The sequence below is a fragment of the Chaetodon auriga genome, chromosome 24 (genome assembly GCF_051107435.1).
Source record: "Chaetodon auriga isolate fChaAug3 chromosome 24, fChaAug3.hap1, whole genome shotgun sequence".
Taxonomy (NCBI): Eukaryota; Metazoa; Chordata; class Actinopteri; order Chaetodontiformes; family Chaetodontidae; genus Chaetodon; species Chaetodon auriga.
This window is the reverse complement of record NC_135097.1, coordinates 9380561-9405981: the sequence shown is the minus strand read 5'-3', so window position 1 is coordinate 9405981 and position 25421 is coordinate 9380561. Positions and strand designations below refer to the sequence as shown.

General features: G+C 43.4%; 1 protein-coding gene across 7 annotated transcripts in view; it reads left to right on the top strand.

The window, feature by feature from the left end:
- Window positions 1-25421, top strand: part of LOC143316988 (adhesion G protein-coupled receptor L3) — a 201521-nt gene that overhangs the window by 159409 nt on the left and 16691 nt on the right. For all 7 annotated transcript variants that reach the window (XM_076724885.1, XM_076724884.1, XM_076724887.1 and 4 more), the window contains exons 14-19: window positions 19-224; window positions 2671-2847; window positions 11892-12101; window positions 14609-14829; window positions 19748-19814; window positions 21781-21872. In XM_076724885.1, the coding sequence (XP_076581000.1) occupies window positions 19-224; window positions 2671-2847; window positions 11892-12101; window positions 14609-14829; window positions 19748-19814; window positions 21781-21872 (973 nt within the window). The remainder of the gene's footprint in view (window positions 1-18; window positions 225-2670; window positions 2848-11891; window positions 12102-14608; window positions 14830-19747; window positions 19815-21780; window positions 21873-25421) is intronic.

The window sequence follows — 25421 nt, the reverse complement described above, 5'->3', positions numbered from 1 at the left end:
CCAATCATCCTCTTGCAGGCGAGATTCGGATAGCGTTCGTCCTGTACAAACACATCGGGGTGTACCTTTCAACGGAGAACGCCAGCATGAAGCTGGGCAGTGAAGCCATGGCTACCAATTACTCTGTCATTGTCAACTCTCCGGTTATCACGGCGGCCATCAACAAGGACTCTAACAAAGTCTACCTCTCTGACCCTGTCATTTTTACCATCAGACATCTCCAGGTAATTTCCTGTCTCTTTATGTTTGTCTGTGTTGATACGTGTTTTGTTTTCACTTTGATGTGACTGCCTCTGCATTTAATGTGCTTTTTGTCTCTTCCTCTTTTCCCTGCGCACAAAAACACACTCGCACATGCACTTCCTCGATAAAACCCTTTCATCGCAGTTTTCTTTAGCCCTGAAGTGCAACAAAAATGTACAAATCCCATCTCAAACCGAGAAAATGAAGGTAATGTGAAGAAGTTTTACTCCAGGAAAGGTGTGGGAAAATTAAATTAGAAAAAACAAAATCACTCACAAGGTGATGCGTGTTGTTTTTTATTAGTTTGTGCAAACAGCAGCCTGATCTCTTGAACAAATACCAGTCATATCGAGCCTCACTGGAGGCTGCTTAGTCATTGTGGGGTGTCGCGACTTCTCCCTCCTGACTACATTATCTTCTCCACACTCTGCTACCCTCAAAATATCCCTGTTTTGTCTATGAACAGCGCCTTCAGCGATTATCAGGGATGCTCAACATCCATAAGAGAATTGCAGCGGGTCTCATGTGTGGGAGGGACCTGGGAGGAAGCAACAACAGCAGAAAAAAAAAAAAAAAGCGCAGAGGGACAGAGGGAGAGTAAAAGGACGATAGCTCATGGATGTCGAAATTAAATGGTGGGAAAATGTCAGGGGCCAATGTCAGCGCAGTTATTGCTGTGACTCACCTGCCTTAAGTGTAATTTGTAATTTGGACTGTAGATTCAGTAATTTTACTGTTGGTCTAATGTTGGGGCGCTGGCGCTTTTATACCCTTTTCTTGCTCGGATCAAGTCATTTCAATAAAACAGTGCCCTTTTGGAAAAGTGTGTTTTCTGCACACTAGCTTCTTCCGCTTACGGCACTGTGAGCGCACCAGGAGGGCTGCAGCCGGACTTCAAAGTTCCCCTGAACATACGGACACGTCCGTACACTGCAGAGGGCTGTGCAGTTAATCAGATGATAATCGTGATTACAATTACGGCTTCCGCATTTAATTAAACGTCATTGGATGCAATATTGATGTTGTGCATGCGCAGCGCTTTCTCAAGTGCATCAATTCAAGAGCTCCCCTTTCTCTGGTAAACTGGTAAACCAATCAGAGGTGTTGTTAAGCGAAAGGCTCTGATTAACTCTGTTTCTCAAGCATGGTTGTGGCTGCAAGCAAAAACATTTTCTTATTCTCTTCCGTGGGGATAAATCCTTTTTATTTGGTGTACTGTAACTGCTGTGGTGTTGTTATTGTTCTTAGTTCAGCTTAATTTAGATTTGGCTGTAGGAATCAAAGGGGGAAAATTGCAATAATTGCTATTGGATATTAGTCAGAAGTAAAATAAGAATGTTCTTTTAGCCATAATAATGCACCCCTCAGAAAACTGAATGTGATTATGCAGCCAGTACTGTATAGCGAACATACATGAAGTCATATACTGTATATATTATGCTCACGTTACACTGAGTCAGCTTCAGCTTTACCCTTGATGATAAACCTCAGATATTTCATCTTTGCTCCTGAACGTGTGTTCCTATTTTTCCGGCCTCCTGCAGTCCCTCTCAACCGTGAGGTTTTGGATCACTGGTCATCTCGGATGATGATGTGCCCTCTAGTTATTGTTTTGCTTCCTTGCCTCGCCACTTAATGGGACCAATTAAAATCATTAATGGAACAGAGGGTCATCCTCTCTCCTTGCTGTGGAATTTTTTGACGCAGGGTTTGGTCGTGTGAAGGGTAAACTCAATCAGCGGCAAATTTACATTCACAGAGGATAAACCCTATTAAACTAATTACCCTACAGCAAGTGTGAAACTATGAAAAACTACAGCTCTTCACGGTGTTTAGAGTAAGAAAGCAGATAAATTCAACCTTGGAAGCTTGGAGTCACGAAGGAAAGGATCGTAAGTGCACTCTCCTTTGTTCCCGAAGGTGGAAAAGGAATTGGGCTCAAGAGGAAAAGGCATCTATTTATCAGCAGTTATGTTTTGTTGTTCTCATGTGTAACCCAGCCTCAGAGTTGTGGATTACCTTTACAAAATGGCAAGTGAGATAGCAGGGAGGCGTGCTTGTCGTTAGAGCTGTAGCCCGGTGCAGACAGCGGTGGTGCCCATTAAACAGTGGGGCAGTCCATTTTCACGCAGTGAAAGTTAAAGAGAAAGGTCAAAAAACACAATGAAAAACAGGCATGTGGCCGCTTGATGCCGTACGACAGTAAAACCACCTGCTATTCACTTCAGAATGGATACGGATTGCGGTGGGGGAAACAATTGGCCTGTTTTGAGAATGTTTACTCTGCACACAAAGGAAAGTAGAAAAGTACAAATCTAATGTGTGATTAACTGCAGGCCCCTGTCAGGAGAGAGGAGCGTTCTGTCTGTTATTAATTCCACTGTGTCTGAGCGCACTCATTTATTTATGCTTTTTGCCCTCTAACAGCAATCTGAGGAGAACTTCAACCCCAACTGTTCGTTCTGGAGTTACTCCAAGAGAACCATGACTGGTTACTGGTCGACGCAGGACTGCCGCTTGCTAGGCACCAACAGGACTCACACCACATGCTCCTGTACCCATCTGACCAATTTTGCAGTCCTCATGGCCCATGTGGATGTCAAGGTAGGCCGGCTCTTTTCCCTTTCTTTCCTCTCAATGGGCCCATTTATCCTCAAAAATGTGCAATTTACCAAATGCTGCTGAGAGAGATGAAAATGCATCCATCATGGTTTACACAGCCGGTCCACTCCAAGATGATTGGCTGACAAGAAAAGTAAGGTCCAGATAGTGGAGAGCATGGTAAAGCAGAAGCATGCCTTTCTCACCGTTTGTCAATATATGTTTACATTTCCCGTGCTTTTTAGCTCAGAGGGTAAAATAGGCCGAACAATTTTCTGACCTTCAAAGCACTTTGTAGACTAACATTTAAAGTGCCAATGTACGCACACTCTATTCATATAGTCTTTAACAACGGCCCTGTCAGTGAAAAGTGTGTATTGATTGCAGCTATCTTAAACCTCCAAAGTATGAAGTAGCCGTGCTATATGGTTGGCTGCAGAGCGTGGTGTGTTTTGTGCGCACTTAAGCAGAAGCCTGCAACATTTCTTTAAAGCATGTTTTATAAATTGGTTTTACAAATAACAGTTTGTCCTTCAAGCCTTTTTGAAACTCTGTGTATGACTTCAGAGAAGACATTTGTTGATACGTGGTGGTCATATAGAAATATGTCCGCCAGGCCTTTTGTGACCTCACTGTGTCTGTTTTGTTCATTGCCTTATGGTGACATAGACTTAAAGGGATAGTTTGGGTGTTACATTTTGGAGCTGATTGCAAGTTAGTAAAATATCTAATTTCTTATCAACATCATACCTTACTGCATTTTAAACGTGACAAAAAGCAGTTGACTGCAGGCAGTTGTTTAGCTAAGTAGCAAATATCTAATCCTGAGCAGAAACAGGCTTTTAGTCCCCAGAATGTCAGAGTTAGATGAAGAGATCATTACCACTCTTCTTCCTGTGTGCAAACTGAGGAGCTAAAGCAAGGAGCCAATTAGCTTAGCTAAGAATAACAACAGGAAGTAGGGCAACAGCTAGCCTGACTCTCTCTTGTTTTAGCCATCTACAAACTGAAGTGTTAAAATGACAAGTTGGATGCAAAGCTGAGGTAATAGCCTGATAGTTAGCACATAGACTGAAGAGTGGTATCAGTGTTCACAAATTCTCTGGATAAAAGTGAATTACCTTTTTTAAAAATGTATTTAGACTTGCCTTTTATTGCTTAACATCATTTAGAGCCAAACCTAAATCTGTTTATTAATTGATTTATTTTTTTCGCCTGCAGGTTAGCCACAGAAACAAAGTGAAATGAGTACAGTTAGCGTGATGTGGAGTGTCGGAGAGCAGTTAATTGAGAGGCGCTAATGGAAGTACAAAAAAACTGCAAAAAAAAAAAAAGATTTGTGTGGAGTGATTATTGTGGGCAGCACTCACAAAGCTGGAAAAACAGAAAGAGAGAGGAGGCGGGTAAAGGGGATGCAGGAAAAGGAAAAATCAAGCGAGCTGAAGAAGGAAAAGGTCGGAGAACACTGGCGTCTGGGAAGAAGTTGTGTCGTAGTTCTGACGCTGACAGGCGGCTTAATTATTTCTGTCACAGGAAGTCTGAGGAGCTCGCTGCTGACAGAGCAGACGGGTTTCTTGGTATCTGCTTTGGCATCTGTCTCTCCAGAGCTTCTCTTCTGAATCAGTGGCAGAAAAACTACTCTCAGCACTGTCCCAGTTGGCGCTTGTCCATAAAACCTCCGGACCTTCCGTCACCTCCCTCTGTTTTCAGCCCGATCTCATTTTTTGCACAAACCCAACACTCGTGCACACGAAAGTCTTGAATTCAGGAAGCTTCCTTACCGGACACACACGACTCCGGTGTGGTTTACTTCCAGCGAGAGAGTGCTGCTGTTTGTCACCGAGCAGCATGACTTTTGGTCCGACTGAGCTCTCTGCAGAGCCGGAGCCGAGTCTGGAATAGAGAGGGAGTCGCGGAGAATGGGAGCCTTCACGCGATGAAAGCAAAGCAGCAAAATGAAAAAATAAGGAGGCAGTGAAAGGAGGGCTTTCAGTCAAGCCAATCCCAAACATTCCTCACTGGAGGAAAGTGGACAGTAGTTACACCCCAGTTCTGAGTGATCGCGATTTCTTTCACCTTCCCTTATTCTTTATCTTTCCCACTTGGACGTTACAAAAGGCAGCGTGTTGGAAGGTGCCGCTGAATGGGAGATACGGAGGCTTTTTATTTGACAAACTGTCACCGTGTTGTATCTGAGAACACAGTGAATGGAGGGAAAGTGGGAGTTTGTGTGCGCAAGAGAGAGGCAGAGAAGAAAAAAGTCAGAAATTGAAGAGACTATCTGTTTTTGTGTCCATGGCAACAGGACATACCACTGCTGATCTCTGCATTGTTATTACTCATTACCCTCAGAGCAACAGATTACATCCTAACCTTGTTTATTTCTCAGTGGCATCTCGGAAAGAAAAAACAGATAGGCATGCTGTAATTACAGTTTTCCTTTGGAGGACAGAGGCTCGCCGCAGCATCGCCATCATCTTTCATCTTGATGTTTTTTTGCCCGATTGATCGTGTGCACGCTGGCTGGGAATAATGCAAGTGTTGTATTCAGAGATCTTTATGTTCGGCTCAATAAGCCGTCGTCTGCATCACGCTTGTAGTGGTACATTTTTAGCTCCAACTTAGGATTGAATTCAGAATGCCACGCAAGTTAGAAGAGGCGAAACGCTCCCGCTTGTGCATGTGACGCCGTCAGCGCTGTCATTTTGTCCCTGACGGTGATTTGAAGCCGCTGCACGGCCCAGGCGCTCGCATTTTTACAGTTTCAACAAGCAATCCACATGTGCTTTTACTTCCCATATGGCAAAAAAAATAAGTTGGATTGATACTGTCGTCCAGATCATCATGCCTGACTTGTTCTGCAGTCTTTAGCCCAGTTACCTGTCATGAACTTTAGAATTTCCAAGGTCTTACTGACTAAACTTTCACTCCTTTGAGACCAAACGTTTGTTATAAAACTAATATATGTGCACTAATACACTTTTTAACATTACGTGCCTTGTAATCATGCCCCACCTAACACTGATTGTGAGTCGGGCAAGGTAAACACTTTGCCCGTGCATTCATATTCAAAAGGAACCCTTGAACTCAAATGCTCTGTATGTGAGATTATTCCACTCACTCAGCAGTGGGGAAACTCCAGACTGTGTCTCATCGGGATTAATTATGTTTGAAGTCAATTAGTTCCTCAGAATAATTTCTGATTCACATATTGTAGATGTTCTAACATGGCTGAAAATTTTGCGAGCGAGTACCCGAAGATGTTTAGGGCCTTGGTGGTTTCTAATGCAATGTCCTTCGCCAGATTACCAAATGTGAAATCTTTTTCAAGTCGCAGGGAACTCATTAATGTCAAATATCGAGCTCAAGCCTCCCAGTTTTCAGGAGGACGCCCACTCGTATGATTCTTGTCAGATTCAGGGGATCAGGTAACTAGGCATGGAGTGCTGTCGCTGCACTCCTCTCGAGCCCTTTGTTTGCTAATTTTGAGCTATCTTGCCAGAAGAGCTGATGTCTTTGACTGATCCTGCAATCCGAGCTGAGGAGCGCCGTTGGCCGCATAAACAAATTAAAACTGCTCTCGCAGATGGCAGCTGCATATGGGAGATTATATGTCTCTTTTGTATCTTTTCGAATGATTGCAGACAGGGCAAGTGATGTGAGAGTGGGTGTACTTTCATGTGACTTTGCGAAGAACGTTGATGATTCTAACCTCGAGATGTCCTGTTACGGAGCCTTGAGACATTTGCTGCAAATAAATATGCTTAAAACGTATTGGAAATAAATTCAACTTGATATTGAAAGGTAATATTTAGCCTTTTCAACTGGTGGTGTTGAACCTGGACACTACCTGAAGAGTTCACATGAAATAATTTGATCATTACAGATTAGCCTCTTTGTTGCACAAGCCTTTCTTGGTCACTCGGTCTTGCTTCAGCAGATGCGGTTCAATGAGTGTGAAATAAACACAGCGTGAATAGCCACATCAGGGTCTGCTTTAAACATATTTTCCAAGATTCCCCTAATGGCTCGTGGCCATTCAAGCTCCCGCGGCTCTTTATTGAACCCTTTCCTTTGAATTTAAGTCCACCATTTGTGAGGATTGCTAGTGGGCGTTGAGATAAAAAAAAAATCTTTTAAATATGGGCTAAAGCACAAGCCCCAGCTCAAGAAATATAGACCTGTTCTGATTCCACCTACAGACCATTATTTACGTAGTGGATGTGTGCGCTAAGATAGGCCCCAGGGAAGCATTGAGCTACTGGTAAGTGGCACTATTCCCGACAGACCAGTAAGTATAAATCAATGGCACATCCCACTTGGATGATGGAGGGGGTGATATTTGGGTAACATTCATCACTGTCCTTATAGAACATCTCCACATTGGCTCGATCAGACAGTAACTATGATGAGAAAGGACAGTCAAGGTTGGCTGTGTACTTTATGGTGTTACATATAAGCATGATACTGTACGCGCGGCATGAGAGATGGTTTGGAACAAATCTATTTATATGTTTAAGGCACAGACGGTGGAGACGGAGGCCGCATTAACTGCCATAGCAACCAAAAATCGGGCTTGGACATTATATCATAGTTATTGTAGCTTGGAACACAGTGTGACATTAGGTGCATGTGCTGAATGTCAACTCCCACCACGCAAGCTGGAACCTCTCTCCCAGCCCTTTTAAATGTGACGAATTTGCCAGGACCCCTGATTCATATGCCCCCTCTGCAACTGTTCCTCATCCCTGTGCAGATCATAAATCCTTGGTCATACCGTAGGTGAACTTGTCACATGACTCCCTGCAGTGGGCCACTACCCCCTAGTGCAACTGTCTGCCCTGCCTGACCATATTTCATGAGTCAAAGCCCGGCTCTGGAGGCATATAGGGAGATTTATGCATTTTAATTGGATTGGCTTCATGGCCTCATGCTCAGAGCAGTTCTTTGAGGTATAAAGGATTGACGCTCTGTTCTTTTCACCACTTCACCATCTTACACATTTCAGAAAACTGGTTCAGGAGATTTTGGATGTTATGGTAATTAAGTGCGTATGATGTGGTGTCAGGTTCAGATGACTTGGCCGGAATGACCAGCGCGCGATGCAAAAGGCTCCTTGCCACGGCTGCTCCTCCTTGACAGACTTACTTTGTGCTACGTGCGAGCAGGCCGGGGGCAAAGCCAATCTCCTAAGGCATCCGTCTGGAATGAAAAATATGTGTGTTTAAGAAAGAAGAGAAAAATTCAAGAGAGAAAGATTGGACGACAAATCGAATGTGCACCAATGTGCCCCACCCCGCTAAGTAACATGGATGCTGCATGACTTGGCCGCCCTCGCGACGCAGCGAGTGAATTTGAGAGCAAATTTCGTCTGTCTACTTCAGAGTCCCCGGCACTGATCCCCATCATGGAGGCTCGTCGGTGTGAGGTTAGGTGCAGAGGCTCTGCAGATCACATCATTTGCCATTCAGCTCGGGCAGAGCCCACAGTACAGGGAAGCTTTTCAGCAGAGACAATGTAGCAGGCGACATCTCAGCCATCATCCACCTCCCAGACCAAAAAATCGCTCCACAGTAAATCCATCACCCAGGTGTAGATACACTCCGTGCCCCTCTCTCTCTGCTCCTATAGCTTTGTCTCTTTTCCTCTCTTTCTCTCTGACCCGGCCCCTCTTCAATTGATGGTGTGATTGTGATGGATAGAGCCTGCAGCCACTGCGCAGCTCGCTCGCCCAGGAGACCTTAGGGTCCCCTCACAATGCACCGCAGCCGGTACCACCCACCGCATCAATACCTCTGTAATGCAGCGGACTGAAAACAGACTTCTGTGTCACATGCAGCACACACACCTACAGAGCATGCAAGCACAAACATCAACATCTGTTGCCACCCACTGCGTAGGCACCCCTCTAAAGTAAGGAGGCTGAAATCAGCCTTACTTTCATACAGACTGACACACATACATACACACACACACAGACGTCTGCTCTATGTAACATCTTGCCAGCCCCCCCCCGCAACCCCTCCAACGTATACACAACGGCTCATCAGGCAGGAAAATCAAAAGCGCACTCTCCCCAGACTCAAGGAGCACTGCGGCTGTTATTGTACCAGAGCCCCTTAATGATCAGCATCTGTTCCCCTCTCTGCTAGCGTTAGCTGAGCTGCCACTAAACAAGGCTTTTGTGCGATACTTCATCCCCCAAGTTTCCTCACTTTAACTTGACTGGGGGGGAGGAAGGGGGAAAAAAAAAGGGAAGAAAAACCACCCGTGGATGTTGATGGTCCCTCTCTCCCTGCCCCTGCGGAAAATACTGCTGACTGTGGTCGAAATATGATTTAAAGAGGTGCTTGTTTGAGAGACGTATTAGACATACAGTATGCTTTTGCGGCATTATTTTTCAACGTAAGCAAATATTTTCTTGGGTTTGTCCGACCCTATAGCTACGAGTCATACATTATTTGCTTGAGGCCAAGGCTGCGTACACAGCCTTTGATATTAAACAGCCGAACTGTACTCTTAAGTCAGCTAGTTAATATACAGTGCCAGTGCCTGATGCACACACAGTTAAGAGGAATTTCGCTTAGTTTTCTTTTCTTCAGCTGATTTTTTTTTTTTTTACTGCCTGTCATTGTTAATTAACTGTCTGCCTTTAAGTATTTCTACCACCGTAGAATGTGTTAAAATAATGCCTGTTTGATCTTCATTAGCATTCAGACGTAGTCGGTATGTCAAAACTCAAAGGTTCCACCCAGGTAGTCCTTGAGTCCCAGCAGGGATGACAGTCAGTTATGAGGAGGTTGGTAGATTTCTTTCAAATTACCCCCCACCCCCCACCCCCACTTCACTTTTTTCCTCCCTTTTTTTAAATCAATGCCCAGAAGGCTGATAAAGAGGACGATCCCTCTGGGAAATTAGGAAGCCTCAGAAGCTGACCAAAATGTTTGAATGCAGTAATTATGTTTAGTTAATAAATCAAGCTCTCTGATGCCTATCCCCATGTCTTACATCCTATAGAAGACACTATGCATAAAAAAGACACATCTCTTTGGCAAGTCGTTTCTTCCCCACCGGTAGCACCATAGCAAATTCTCAGATGACAGTGCAGTTCTTCAAAGCAGATGTGAATCGCACAGGGAATCTGCACATCTGTTTCAGTGACGTGTGCTTGTACAATATTAAATCTTTCAGCGTGGTGGCTTTCCAGTTTTGTTTTGTTTTTTTTACATGTGCCCCCACAGCTGTGTCAGATGAATTCAAGGACCCCGTCATCGACACTACCTGCCACGTTCAAAATGTGTCGATTTGAACTGATTTTAAACTGGCTATTATTTCGCTCTTAATGATATTAAAGTGGATGTTATAATATTTATATTATAATTGAACTGTAAATGTTCACATTACTCCTACACATTTCAACCATTTATTCATTACTTTCATCTATTTCAACCATTTATTCATTACTTTTGGCTCATTATTTTAAATGTTTATTTATCAAAGCACTATTTCTTTTAGCTATTTAAACCATTTAACCCTTATTTTGAACTATTTGAACTGTTTGGGCCTGTTATTTTTTAGCTATTTTGATCCTTGCTGACCTTGACCTTGTTCCAGTTTCTCACCTTGCATGCTAACTTTTCATCATATGGTGCAGAGGTATAACAGCTGATGTTGATATACATTTTTAAAATCAAATTATTAACTCTTTTTCATCACATTAGTTGAGCTACACATCAGTCTTTCCGTGTACCTCATGAGGTGCAAGAACCTCCTGTTTGGAATCACCGTGATAGAGAAATTCTGTGAAATTTGCTGATCATGTAAGAAAGGAACGGCCCTTCAAAATTTCATACAGATCCTATTGACTAGATGCCACCTATTACACATTCCTAATTAGGGTCCAATTCTAACAGGGCCCAATTTTTACCCTTGGCAGGTTCTTGGCAGGATGTTGCTTCTAATGTGTTTGCTTTAATCTCTTTAAGGCCACAGAAGTCGTTCATTCTGCAGACTCCGCTGTTTTAGGGTGTGTTGCCTTTTCCCGCTTCTGCCCAACTATCCCCATGTGCACTTGGCTTTTATGGTCTGATGTAAATTCTCTTTCATGGCTGTGGTGGAGTCACTGTCGATCCTTATCTCCCCCGTAAAGGCACGGATTTATTGTGAGCAAAAGGCTTTTTAGTGCCCAAAACTGTCTGTGGTGGCAAATTACTATTTGAAAAGAGAAAATTATCTAAAAGCAGCAGTGAAAGTTATTGACCATGTTGCGGTTTGATTGTATTCCTGTTGTGATGGTCTTAGACACCTGCGGCCCCGTGGATTGCTCACTTTGTTTCACTTTGTTGCTTGTCCAAAATCCAACAATAGGGGGGCATTTTGGATTGATTCACGCTGACTAATTCATGATTCATATCTGCCACCTGTGGCTCGGTGTGTACTGGTTTATTGGATGGTTGAGTGAATGACTTTAACCCCCAAAAGCAATAATAATATAAGTAGAAGCATTAGAGTTGTTGCTGGGATAGAATGGTGATTTAACTTAATGGTAGTCTTTTTAATCTTTATATTTGATTTTTTTTTTTTTCTTTAAAAAAATGAATCCCTGTGCATGACTTAAATACATCATATTTTCTTTACAGCCTTGTTGAACACCAAACGACAAGATAAGATAATATTATTAATCCTCCGTAGGGGACGTTAGGGTGTTACAGGCGGCAGTAACAGTAGCAGGAATATAAAAGGAGACATAGAAGGGAATAAAAAATACAAAATAAAAAATCAACTATATATGCGTATATACATTCTATGCAAGAAATTAGGGGGTAGGGGGTGGGGGGGTAAGTACAGTGTTTTCCACTATTACACAGTAGATAAAAAATATGTTACATAGTATATTAAAAATAGATGCATAGGCAAAAATATGTAATATTGCACAAGATATTGCACGTATGTAATAGCAAGATGTTGAAAATATAAAATCACACAGTGGTGCAAACAGTAGGTATGTGGGCATTGTTGACCCCCATCTCTCATGGCCTCTCTTACAGAACACAGACCCTGTCCACGACATGCTCCTCGACGTCATTACTTGGGTTGGCATCCTGCTGTCGCTGGTCTGCCTGCTCATCAGCCTCTTCACCTTCTGCTTCTTCCGCGGCCTCCAGAGCGATCGTAACACCATCCATAAGAACCTCTGCATCAGCCTGTTCATCGCCGAGTCCCTGTTCTTGGTGGGGATCAATCGGGGCGACCAGCCGGTAAGACTGCTGCTGGGGGATACTGTAAAAGTTGTGCTACTGTAAGCTGTCGATTTATAAAGCACCACTGCATACAGCATGCTGCTCAAAGCACTGCAAAAATGTGACTTCCATTAAAGCAGATTACGAATAAAGACGCTATTAATAAAATCAGCTGACAGTACATATAATATAACAGGAGTAAAACAGAGAAAAATGTTAACAAATTGCTCGATATATTTGAAAAATATGCTTATTTGCTTTCTTGCCAAGTTAGCTTAGCATAAAGACTGGAAGCATGGGGAAACAGCTAGCATGGTTCTGTTGAAGGATGACAAATTCTGCCTATTGCTTATTGTTTCCAGCCAAGAAATAGTCAGAAACACCCTGTTGAACACTAAATAGTCGCGATTACACTTTTTCCGGATCAATCAAACAAGATATAACGTGTTAATTAGTGAGCTTTAGAGGTGTTGGTAGGTGGATTCTTAGTTGGGTAGGTGTTCCTTTAAATGCGGGATAAAAACAACAAGGACTGAAACAACTTAATCTGAAGTCTCAAATATTGCCTTGAAACAAATTTCATTTGATAACCTGATGTGTTTGAAGGAGCCAACAGCGTTGAGATGTTAAAACGACAAAAACCTGAAGGAATTGCCCAGAATGGATTTGATATCTTTATTGTTTTCAGTCAACATAAACACTCAGGTAGCAGCATTCTGAACAATTGAAACTCAGTGTTTTCACTCGAGAAGCCAGTCAGGGGTGCATTACAAGTGTCTAAATGAAAAAAAAAAAAAATCAAAAACAAAATGAAGACATGCCTCTATCTTTGCCCCTTGCTCAAAACACTTGAATCACAATCTTTCTGCAAGTACACAGTCCCCAGGGGCTGCTGGAAGAGCTCTCTTTGTGTTAATCTCCACTGAAGAGCAGCTCGCCATCCACGCTCTAACTTTGAGAGTGTGAGATGTTTGAGAACGTGTAACCCTTGGCGTCCTGCCGCGCTGCGACTGGACGCTCCCGGTGAGTGCGAGCGGCCCTGAACTTCTTCCGCCCTGCCTGGCTCGCTGACACCGAAAGAACGCTGAAAGAAAAGAGCGAGGTGCTCCTCGTTCAACAAACGCTCCCTCCCTTGGTTTCACAGAAGCAAACACGTACTTGAAATTACTCCCACATACACACACATCCCAGCACGCACACACATCTGCCTTCTCACTATCACATCCTCATATTATTACCATACAGTACAGATTCACTGACATACATTCATCCGTCCCCAACCACCTCCTCTTTCAGCCCTCCAATTTGTAAACACTTCAGATTCATCTGGATTAAGCTGTTCCATACACTAAACCTTCTCCTGGTATAATAACTGTAGTTTGGATGGGACCGCTTTCCTCTAAGAGCTCAGCTGTGGTGGCAGGTGGAGGCATGCTGTCGCTGCACAGTCATCTTCAAGTGTGTGTGCTCGACACTCCGACAAACGTGGAGTCGTTGCATGTACGCGGGATGGCGGATGGCGGAGGGCTTTATTTCACCTACGGCGTCTCTCAATCACGCCGGTGTTGCTTGCTAATGAGGCAGAGCGCACAGTTAGCTTTGCACTCCGAGGGAATGAAAGCGATTGTCTGAACAGTGTATGAAATGATCTCTGTCTGTACATTTATAATGGGGTCAGACACTGGAATATATCTTAATGTTAATAGTCTACCAAAACTCACATGCCATAGTTTATCCGTAAAGCTACTCCCCTGTGAAGTTAAAAGATAATGCTTTGGCCCACACCTTTCCCTTCCATAACATTTTATGGGTTTGATTCACAGCCCGGCTCTAAGATCACTCTCCTGAACTGCAATTAATGTCCACTCAACCTTTTAGTTATTTAATTGAATCCATTTCAGTGACAAAATACACTAGTTATGTTCAACTGTGCCAATAATTAGATCAATCCTTGTAAGTACTGTATCTTATTATTGTTAGAAAGTGTGTGAGCACATGCGTACATGCTAATGACAGTCTGCTGTATTCAAGTCTGGCCTGTAGGTATCTCTATCAGTCCAAGATGTGCGGAACTACATTATGTGTTCGCACCTGGCTGTGGTGTGAAATACAATGAGCTCCAAATGGCTTTTGGACTGTTGACTTCACTTCTTCATATCTCTCCTTCATCCATGCCAGCTACAGCAAACAAGACCACATGGGCTCGGTAGCTGCAGCGTTCTTCTGCCAGTCACTGCGGGCAAACGTCCAGTCACTTCAGCCAAACAATGCTTAGCAATGCTAATTGTTAGGAAGACACAAACAGGCAGAGGTCAGAAAATGCTGCTCGGTTATAGTAACTCAATTGACGTATTTTCTTAATCATATTACGCCCTTTAGCAATGCTTTTAATCCCTCAGGCGATCAGCTAAATGCCCAAAAGTGATCTGACGAAGAAGTGTTTTGAATCCTCACACCTCCCTTCTTTTTTCTTCCCTCTCTATCTCTCTCATTGTCCTTTGTCTGCCGCTACAAACCCTTCCCAGATTGCCTGTGCCGTCTTCGCCGCCCTGCTCCACTTCTTCTTCCTGGCGGCGTTCACGTGGATGTTCCTGGAGGGCGTGCAGCTCTATATCATGCTCGTGGAGGTGTTCGAGAGCGAGCACTCGCGCCGGCGCTACTTCTATCTGGTGGGCTATGGGGTACCGGCGCTAATTGTGGCCGTTTCTGCGGCAGTGGACTACCGGAGCTATGGCACCGACCGAGTGTAAGTTCAACACACTGGGCTTCTCAATATGTCTGAATCCTGCAGAGGAACTGGCTTTCCTTTCTGCATGTAATACTGGAAAGATCATATGAAGGTGCCTTTCGGAGACAGTCTTATTAAAATGGTAATTGATTTGACATTGATTTTCATGAAGAATTCAAACCTGTGCGATACTGTAGAGTACACACACATCCTCCTGGAAAAGTGCATTTGTCCACTCCACCAACACGATCCTTTCAGAGCATCTGAATTTACCCTAAGATCCATTTACTCGTCTAAAGGAGAACTACTCAGTCTGAAACAGCTATAAATGTGAGTGAGCTTTGTCAAGTCTGAGAGATGGAGCATTATGAAATCCTCCAAAATAACACTTAATGGTGCCTGTTTTTTCTTTTTAAACCACAAAGTCTCCCTTATTTGTTTTCCCGGCAGGGAGATCGGAAGTGTAGTTTTTGGAGCTTGACCCATACTGGGGATCAAAGGCCGGGATATCTTGACCTCTGCTGCATTGATTTTGACAGCTCCTGTTTTGATCTGTCTCTTGTGCGTTCCCCAACATTTTGGGAGTGAAAAGACATGTTGCGTCAGATATTTAGGCATGAACTCCAAACTGGAGGAACTGTCAAAGTGTCCACTGCTGTGTTTAGTTACCATGAAGTCTACCAGAAGATTTAAACAAACAACTCCACCGACTGAGATACAGTCACCTCGACCACGTCTGCCTGTTATTGTTACTGAAACGGTTGAATTTGGTGTTGAAGAAACCAGCTCAATGGAGATATTTTCCCTCATGATAAGAAGAAAACACGACCACAGTTTTGGAAAAACCTGGAAATTGAGTCCACACCTTGATCTGATGGCGCTCCGTGTGGAAACCAGGAGGCCAAAAAAATAAATAAATAAAAACAACAGTCTGCTTTCCTTGCTTACAAAGAAACCCTGCTCACAACTTGACAACTGTTTGTGCTCGTTTGAGGGGCTTTAACAATCTCGCGGATGACGCTCCAGTAGCTATTGCTTATCATCAACTTTTAATGAAGCAGAACGGTTACTCAAGCTGCGTACACATCCCCATTGCTGAACTGACAATGTTTTGACAGTGAAAAATGCTAACTTCAGGAGATAGCATTGCTGGATGAATGTCGGGCTATTGTGGTTAATGTCTTAAGCATTTCAGGATGCGCAAATTACAGAACAGGGATGGAGAGATGTAGGGGAAGGGAGGAGGGCGAGTGAGCATAAACGGGGAGATGGAGAGTGAAAGAGAGAGAAAGAGACAGGAGATTAACAAAAAGATGAGGAGCGACAGAGACTGCCTTTTTGTGTTTGCTACAGAAGCTACATAAGATATAATTTCCCAGCCTCGCCTCTGAAACACAAAGTCGTCTATAAAACAGTGTAATGCCAAGCAGAGGATCGCACTCCATTCCTCTGTTAATCTCAAACACATCTGAAAATAATGAAGACCAGCATCAGCAGTTTGCTCCCGAGATGTTTATCATGTATGGCACGCACACACACACACACAAAGCAACTCATAGACAGCGCATTTGTAGATTGGCGGAGCCATAGTTCTTGGTGATGGATGAGGTGATAGCTGCCACCGCCTGAGCCTTGGCATCATGTGAATAATTAAAGCCTGCCACCGGTGGAACAATTATACGCAGCCTTTGAGGGATGAGGGAAGGGACAAAGCGTGACACGTGGTGAATAGCAGGAGGTGGGGGGGGGGGGCATGTAGTCCCACGTAGTCCCACCACAAATGATGATTTGGGGACCATAGAAATGTTATCAGGGGTGGTCTCACTTTGAGCAGAAATACCCAACAAGTCGTTGTCAAATGTGACCCAGTTTTGGTGGATGGCCCTCAATGAAGACATGAGTGCGTGAAAAAGGCCGCAGCAGCCCAAAGGGTCACCTGTTCAGAATCTGAGATCAAGCAGGAGTCTGTGATTGGATTTCCATTCAATTGCACTCAGCGATTACTCTACTTGTGCCCCTGAGCAAGGCACTTTGCTCTTCCCAAGTCCGGTGAAGGTGTTTTGTGGTCAGCTAAATGAGGATGTGATTCCTCCGGGTTAATGAAAGCAATGCATCAAACCACCTGGAAACTCAGGAGGTAGAATTGCCTTTTTGTTCCAGTAATCTAGTTGTTAGTGTCGTCCGGTCGGCTGCTCCTTCGAGCGTGCAGAATAATGGTGCGTATTATCTGAGGTTCCTATGTGTTTTCTTGTAAATATATCCAGTTATGTTTACATTCAGCGTCTTGCACAAATATCATTGTATCCTTGAGGCCTGACAAACATGCCGAATGCATTTCCTTGTGAAATATTTGAAAGGCTGATTTTATTTTGGAATGAAGGAGGTTTGCATGCCACAATTGATTATTCAAGTAGTTTGACTTTCTCATAATCAAAATTTTGCATTGATTATTTACAAAACAAATCAAGCTATACTGTGGTTTTCTCAAGGTACAAGTCCGAAAGTCACAAGGCTCCCAAACACTAGCATACTGATGCTTTTTGCTGTCCCCGTCACGTGATCCTCACCTTGCACATCGTAGCATTTTTCTTCTTTACTGCAATTCCGGGCACATTGCGACATTTCTTGGTGCATTAGCTTAAAACCGTTGACTGGAATTTGTGTTGTTAGGTCCAACTGATAAAACAAACACAAACAAAATGGAGCCGCTCATTAAAATATGACTCTGTTGCACTGCTGTTAGCCAAAAACTGCACAGGGTACCTTTAATCAGTGTAACCAAACACTATGCACGAGTCTTAAAGATCATACTTTAAGGCAAAATGTGCTTCAGGACTTCAGACTGAATGAAAAAGACGGCAGTGATCTCCTTGATCCAGACACTTCACATTGCTTCACTCACTTACTTGCTCATCAGCTCACCATCACGCCAATGAAATGACTATCTCTGTTGCAAAGACGTCTTTGCAAATTAAGCCGCCTTGGCTCGAAGGACAGCCTGTATCAGATCACTGCAGATTGGTGCCACGAATGCCAGAATACTCAGCACGAGCTGTTGGCACGAGCGCGGCTTGTGTTTTGACTGGCACACGTTTGCGGTTTTTTTATTGCTTGGTTACTAAAGGAATAGTGCACAAAGTAGTGTACCGGGAGGGGAGATAAAAGCAGACGTGCTCCAAAAAGCCAAACACAGTCATGTCACAAATGGAGAAGGTAGAGGAGGCACAAAAAAAAAATGAAAGCCTGCAGCTCCCACCGCCCACCACGTCTTTAAATCTTTCTATGATCTGAAGAGGGAGATGGCAAAAACAAACAATAGAACCTTCAGCATAATTTATAACCGCGACGTTCAGAGCGTGTGCTTTGATGAGCTGCCAGAGTTCTGTGCATGTTGTGCATCTTTTGTTAGCGCTTGTTCACTTCTTTATGCGCCCATATGTGTTTTTCTGCGTTGCCTCCTCTCAACCATTGATATAAGTGAGGGGGAGACATATCAAGTCCCAGGAACAACAAAAGAACAGTCAATTTTTGTCCTGTCACATCTGTTACAGTATTATCTCTCGTTCGTCAGCCGTTTTTTTTTTTTTTTTGGTGACAAAAAGTGAAACATGTACAAACTTGTCCATCACAATTCAGGTTTTTCGTCTGAGTTTTTCCATTTGTGGGCTACGTCGCTGTAAATGCTGGCGAGGCCTCTTTTCAGTTTCCCTCCAAGAGAATGGGACCAAAATAGCAGTCATTATATCATGGATCATTGTGTCTTGCTTTGTTTTGCTGTCACATTGTGCCTGCGTGGTATCAGGATCGGCTTTATGGGGGGAAAAAAGACACCTACATTTTAATCAGAAATCTCATTTCAAAGCGGTGCTCCACATTTTTCAGATGCACGTTTTTGTATGTCAGCACTTTTTGCCACAGTCAATGTCTGAAGCACAGTTATGTGTCCCTCTAAAGTGGCTCATACACTTCAATTTGCCTTAAAATGCTCCTGAATCACAGCTAATTCTCTGCCACTTCAATTTCCCCTCTCTGTCAGCCTCAATGACAACGCGCCTGTATGAACTGTAATTTTCCAGTGGCCAAAAATGGAGGCGTCTATCTGCTGCAGCAGCGGAGATTAAAAGATTAATAATTCAACCACAGGTCATGAATCAAAGTTTTCTCTCCCCCCCCCTCGTTTCAAAGGAGCACTGTCACCTTCCACCGGCCCCGTTACTTCTGCTCTGTTTTGAGTGTTACTCAGCTGAGATGACCACGGTCTCTCTGTAATGTTTTGATATGAAGTGTGAGGTCAGGAGAGCACGTTATTTAATTATTGATGTAATTATAGCAGTCCTGCAGTGTCATCGCAGCTAACATGAACATGTAAGACATTTTGTTGAGTGTTTAAGGACTGTGTGTGTGTGTGTGTGTGTGTGTGTGGCCGTGTCTGTCAGGGTCGAGGTCAGTCCAATTCCTTTGGAGTGATACAGTGAGAATTCAAATAAGAACTAATTGAATCATCCATAAATTATCATCTATAATGGTAATTTGCGACCCTAACCCGAGAAAGTGAAACAGAATCAAGCTAAAGTCTGGTCGCTCTCAGCCTGTGGGGTGCTTCATAGCTTTAGCGACATCCCATCCCTGTCTGTGCTTTCAGTATTGCACCTGTTTTGGTTATGAAAGCCCGGCATTGTTGCTGTCATTGACACTAAAAGCTCCCTTTCCTCCAAATTCTTCCTGCTGGTCATAATTCTTCGAGCCCCTTGCGGCGATCTGTGTTTTGAAGAGCCTATTCCTCTGTGTCACTCCAGCCTTCCATTTGATGTATATCCTCTGAACAGGAGTATAAAGCTATAACCTCAAATCTTTCTCTCCCTCTCCCTCTCATATTCACCGTCCTCTCTCCTTCTTCATATCGCCCTTTCATCTCACTCTATCTCTTTCACTGCAGTTGCTGGCTTCGCCTGGACACCTACTTCATTTGGAGTTTTATAGGACCAGCAACCTTGATAATTATGGTAAGCGTGACCAACCCTACTCCCCACCACCACCCCCCTTTGCTCATTAACCCTACTTAGCCTGCGGGTCGGCGCTTAAATGGTCCACTGAGATCCCTTTTTCCAGCTCCTATCCTCCCGCTTTTCTCTGCCCTGTTGAGCATGTATGCCACCGGCGGGCACAAAGCCGTCCAGAAAAACGAATGAGGGGTGTAGAGAATATATTGCAGTTTGTCACCCGGCTGCAGTCACCGGCTGAGACAGTTTTGGGGGACGGGGGTGGGGGAGCCGAGAAAGAGAGTGAACTCTGCTCAGTATGCAGTGTCGGAGTAATCCGCACTGCGATTATGATTGATTTTGTTCCCCTTCCAACTCGTACTCCACTACCTTTTTGCATCTCCTCCTCGCAGATGCGCAGACAGCTCCGGGTGCAGATACACAAGCGTTATGCAAAGGGGACGCACACGCTTTCTGTATCTTTCCCAACTAGGACAGCCTTAATTTTCTTAAAAAAAAAACGCTCATTTATCGATCCAGCTACTTTAAATCTGGTGTCAGGCTGCTGTTCATCTAAGTAATGAAGCTAATGCCAAGATGTAAATATTGCTTTGGCACAGGAGATGCGCTCCTGATTTTCCAAGACACAAATCAGCCATCATCATAAATACTGTTCCATCAGTAAATCAACTCTGCTGTTTAGCTTTTAGACATCCGTAACAGCTAAAAAAAAAAGCATAAGAAATTCTTGTCATGCAGAACCAAAAATGTGGAATTCCGACAAATAATACAACTCCTGCCCGGCTGGATGTAAATCCAAACATGCATAATGCACTTTCATGCTCCAGTTTGGTGTAATCATTCACAATGAATCTCTGTGTCTCTCATGACTCACTCCTTTCTTTCTTAGATTTACAAACAAGAATATCTATGTTGGAAAGCAGGCTAGAGCTCATATCCAACTCTGCCTCTGGGACTGTGACGAGGGTTTGGACAAAGATGCATTGCAAGCAGTTACAAAGAGTGAAATCTTTTTTTTTGTGCTCACTCGTTTTAACTGAGTGTCACCTGCAAAAACCAGTAAAGTAAATGAAACCTTGATAATTGACGCCATGTTTTGAAGAGTTGTTCTGAAAAGACCCACATGCCGCGACCAGATTTGACTCATTTTCTATTTTTGTGATCACTGACTCACAGAGAAACAGAAAATAATGAGATACACCAGAGTGGCTCTGTTAAATGTAACTTTTTTTTTTTGATATCCAGCAGACAAACAAGACCATTTTTATTTTTCTTGCTAATTACAATGTGTTTGGCAAGCGCAGGTGCAAAAGTTCACCTCCTCGTGTGTTTGTTTTCCAGTGTTATTTCACAGTCTTGTTTTTTGAATCTGGAATCTGGAGCGAACGCTCGCACGGAGCGGGAAGGTGAATTAAAAAGTGCCCTATTTTTATGGCAAACAGGGCCCATCAATTTGTAAATACAATGATAAGCCACCCATTAAAAGCTGTCTTTGCTTGTGATGTAGCAGGGAGCGTGATAATATAAATGCTGAAAGTTCCTCAAGCATTTGACAAGAATTTCAACTAACACCAAATACTTTTTTTTTTTTCCCAGATGTAGAAACTGTAGAAGAAAACGAATGCAGCAGCAGTGGCAGTTATTCCCTGTGGTTGCCTCTAAGTGTGAATATGATGAGACAAGTGTGAATAAGTCAGATGGAAAGGCTCCCTCATACAAGTATGCAGCTGTCTTGTCTCACCGTTCCCTGTTTAGTCTGTTGTACCACCATGGAGGTTTCATAGGATTTTGCGCTCTGTTTGGCAAAGTGGGAAACCGAGTCTGGCTGCAGCGTTCCAGCTTTGTGCTACAAAGTGCTCTGATTTAAAATGAATGGAAGTGAAACAGGAAACATACAAGCTTCACCCCCCCACCCCCCCTCTCTCTCTCTCTCTCTCTCTGCCTCTGTGAATCTCTGTCTGTCTCTCAGCTCAATGTGATCTTCCTGGGCATCGCACTCTACAAGATGTTCCATCACACGGCCATCTTGAAACCAGACTCTGGTTGCCTGGACAACATCAAGTAAGAGCACTCAGATCACCTAGATATCCATTAAAGCCATCCAGAAATAGCACTCCTTGTGACGTTGGAAAGAATGTTTCAATATGAGCGTGGTGGGCTCGCTTGCACCCATCGGCCAACCCTTGAATTGTATCTGCTTTGACTCGGCTTGAGCTGACTTTTCCTCCTGTTTCCTTCACTTTAATGAACCCCCCGGTTAATGAATCTGTGGTTAAAGAGCGACGTTTTGGATGGTACTCTGTATTCAAGCTGGTGTTCCCAAGCAATTTACTTTATCTTGCTTCCCCCTTTGATATTTTGAAACTTCATTAAAAGCACTTAAGGTTGTGAACATCCAACCCAAGGGTCCGGGAGTCTGAGCCTGCAAGGTAAGCACCTCCCGTTATGCTGAAAGGTTGTGTCAGACGGGGTTAAAATCAAACAGGTATTCGGTTGTGTCTCCGTCATTATCTGAAGAACACTGTTCACAAGAAAAGGCCAGGAGACAATCTGACAGACCTGACCCGGTGTTATCTGGGTGTCAACATGCCGCAGATGAATATTCATATCGTGTGTGTTTTAAGTGTGTTTGAATCTGTTTATCTGCCTCTGCCTGGCTGCTTTCAGATAAAATGAAAGCTTAAGGGATAATAATGAGTATAAAAACTCAGTTTCTTTGGTGTTTAGAGGTTTGCCAGTCAAAGTTTAAATACCGTGCTGTACATTCGCTGTACAGGTGGAATTCATTTCAGTCTTGCTCAGGTAATTGAAGTTTCAGCCGGTGAAAGGTTTCTATTAATGTTACAGATAAAATCGTTTTACTTAAGGCAAGATATTTAGAGGTGAAACATGTTTGTGCACATTCAGTAAATACATACATGTGCTCTACCCTTCTGGAATAATGAGAAATCTGTCTGTGTGTCTTGAAGGATCATATGAGTTGTTTTGCACGGTTTAGCTGATTTATTATGCATTAAAAACAATGCTGCTTATTTTCCTGTCATTTGGATCTTTTTTGTATTCCGCACAAGGTTTCCATTCATTTTTAGATGATACCAAAGTCAATCAGCAGACATTTGGAACTTGCTCGACTGTAATCCATCACGGTTACATCGTAATGTTAAATCCCTTCCACACATGCTCTGCGACCCTGAACGTATGTAGACATGACCCGGAGGAGCCACGTTTGAGAATACAAATGTCCAAATCAGTTGGACCAGATATTAAACAGACTTTAACACGCCAACCCCTGACTGCAGTCTGTGCAGTGTCTGATTGACGTGTGAATAGAGCAGGACGTCGTGCAGAGAATTCACACACATCTTGTATTCGCTATTTTTAGCTCTGTTTTGGTTTCCACCAACTCCTGAGCAAAAGATTTGGCTCTTTAGCTGTTAAATGCCTGCACTAGCTAGTTGGTAACTTTGTCCATAGTCTGTGGTCCATTACACCAAAACAATGAGCTGAAAGATCCTAATATGCTTTGCAGAGTTGAGCCACAGGTGTTGCAGTGCTGGCTGATAATTCTCTGTGGGTTTGTCATTACAAGTGACCCTTTTCTCATTCAAGTCATCATGTGATGCGTTGTTACTATAAACATTTAGATTAGTGCAGCTTTAAATACCAAAGGTATTTGGTTCAGTTACACTTGCAAAAGTTTCATCCACAAGCCTGATTTGATATAGAAAAAGAGTGTTAGAAGTTGCTTTAAAGGTCCCTTTACCCTGTAGCATGACACAGCATATTCAGTCATTGTCTTTGATGTAAGCTCCAGCTACCTGGGCAGGGCAGACTCGTTCTACAGATGGTGTAAAGTTGTTTTGCTGCCTGTTTGCTATGATGGATAAGGGTCTCTGCTCTGTTTTTGCTGTCTGCCTCGTTTTTTTTGAAGCCACTCCGGACACATTAGTCTACTTTATGGCCGGCGTTCTGGCTATTTTTTGTGGCATCACATCACTGGTTGTGTCTCAGCACAGTGGCCCTGTCTGCCCCGCTCCTCTCAGCACAGTGATACACACATAAAAAAACAATCTTCTGCGAGCATGACATAGCCTGCTCTCGCTGCGCCATGGCACAGTGTACTGTGCAATGTGTTTTTCCATCACGAATTCACTGCAGGATGTTCCTGAGCCGAGCCGTGGTTTTTAAGTGCTGCTTTTGAGCGGGGCCAAAGCGTGACCTGTACTTACATTACATTCACCTCAAGGTCACATGCAGTTGGACGGCGACAAAGATGTTTAGCTTTCACAAGATTTGTCACTTTTGAGATACACAAAAGTTACTATATTTTGCAGCTTTGCGATCTTCCCTTGAATGAGGTAGTTGCCAGTTGCATCAGCTCTTTTAAGTGCAGACTGACCCCTGTTCTGAGTTGGATGTACAGTACACCCAGTACCTTCAGGTAGCTGACAGAACTGACAGAACGTTAGCTTGCTAATGAATGACCCGTTTAGAGTGACCAGTAAAAGAAATACGGAATGAGGTCAGCACCTCTGACCTGATGTGTGATAAAGGGCTGTTTGATGTAAACTGGACAGATTTCGAATTACATTTCAGCAAAATAATACAACCTGAATTACAAAACACCATACTAGCACCTCTTGACTAAAAGCCATGAAACATCAGCTACAACGATTAGGTTTTTCCCACTTATTCTCAATTAGAAGACCACTCCTAACTCTCTATGCATATGTAAATAAAACCAAGTGATTCATTGAATTATAACAAATAGGAAGTCAAGTTTAACGTACCATCGCTACCTTAGACCTGTTACTTTTGGAAGTTTACAGCACTGGATGCTACAGTGACTTCCTTTTACTGTAGATGATTGGTTTTAGACGGTGCTACAGATGCTTCCTAGCAGTCTTTAGCAGCTATGACATTCTTACATTTTAATAGTGCAAGCAAAGGTAGTAATCACTGGTTTGAAAATAGCAAGTAGTTACCAAGTACTTGTAAAGGACTTGGTCCAACCGAATCCTGATTCAGCTGTTCATAAAAGTGACAGAAGCCTTGCAAATGTCTGATGTGCTCCTTTCTTCAAAGCTCTAACGATGCTCTATACTCTCCTGCTTTGTTAATAATAATATGGTAATCCAAATTTGACACCTCCTACAGTGGGCACATGGTAGCAGCCATTCAGTGTTGCCTCGTTTCTCCACGTTTTTCATCATATTCTGTGAAATACAACAGGCTATGTGTTTTGTTCCTATTTCATTCTGGCTTGTAACAGGAAATGTGAATCAGCAGTATGCACTTTGCAGCAATGAAAGAACTGAAAATGGGTTATGGCGAGAGGAGTGTGTTGCAGCTGCAGAACGTGTTGACACAGCCAGCGAGGTTAGCCAGCGAGCCTTGACTTGTAAATGATGTGAATATAGGTTTGTGCTTTCAGATCATTTTCATGCAATAAAACACGTGGCCTTCTCCGAACACTCGCCAGCACTGTTGGGACTCTGCTCACAATGTGGATTCTGATAAGCTGCGGCTCCGGTCTTAGGGACCCGCATGTCCATGTTTACACTCCGACACATGTGCCATATGGACAAACTATGCACTGCACAGTCCTAA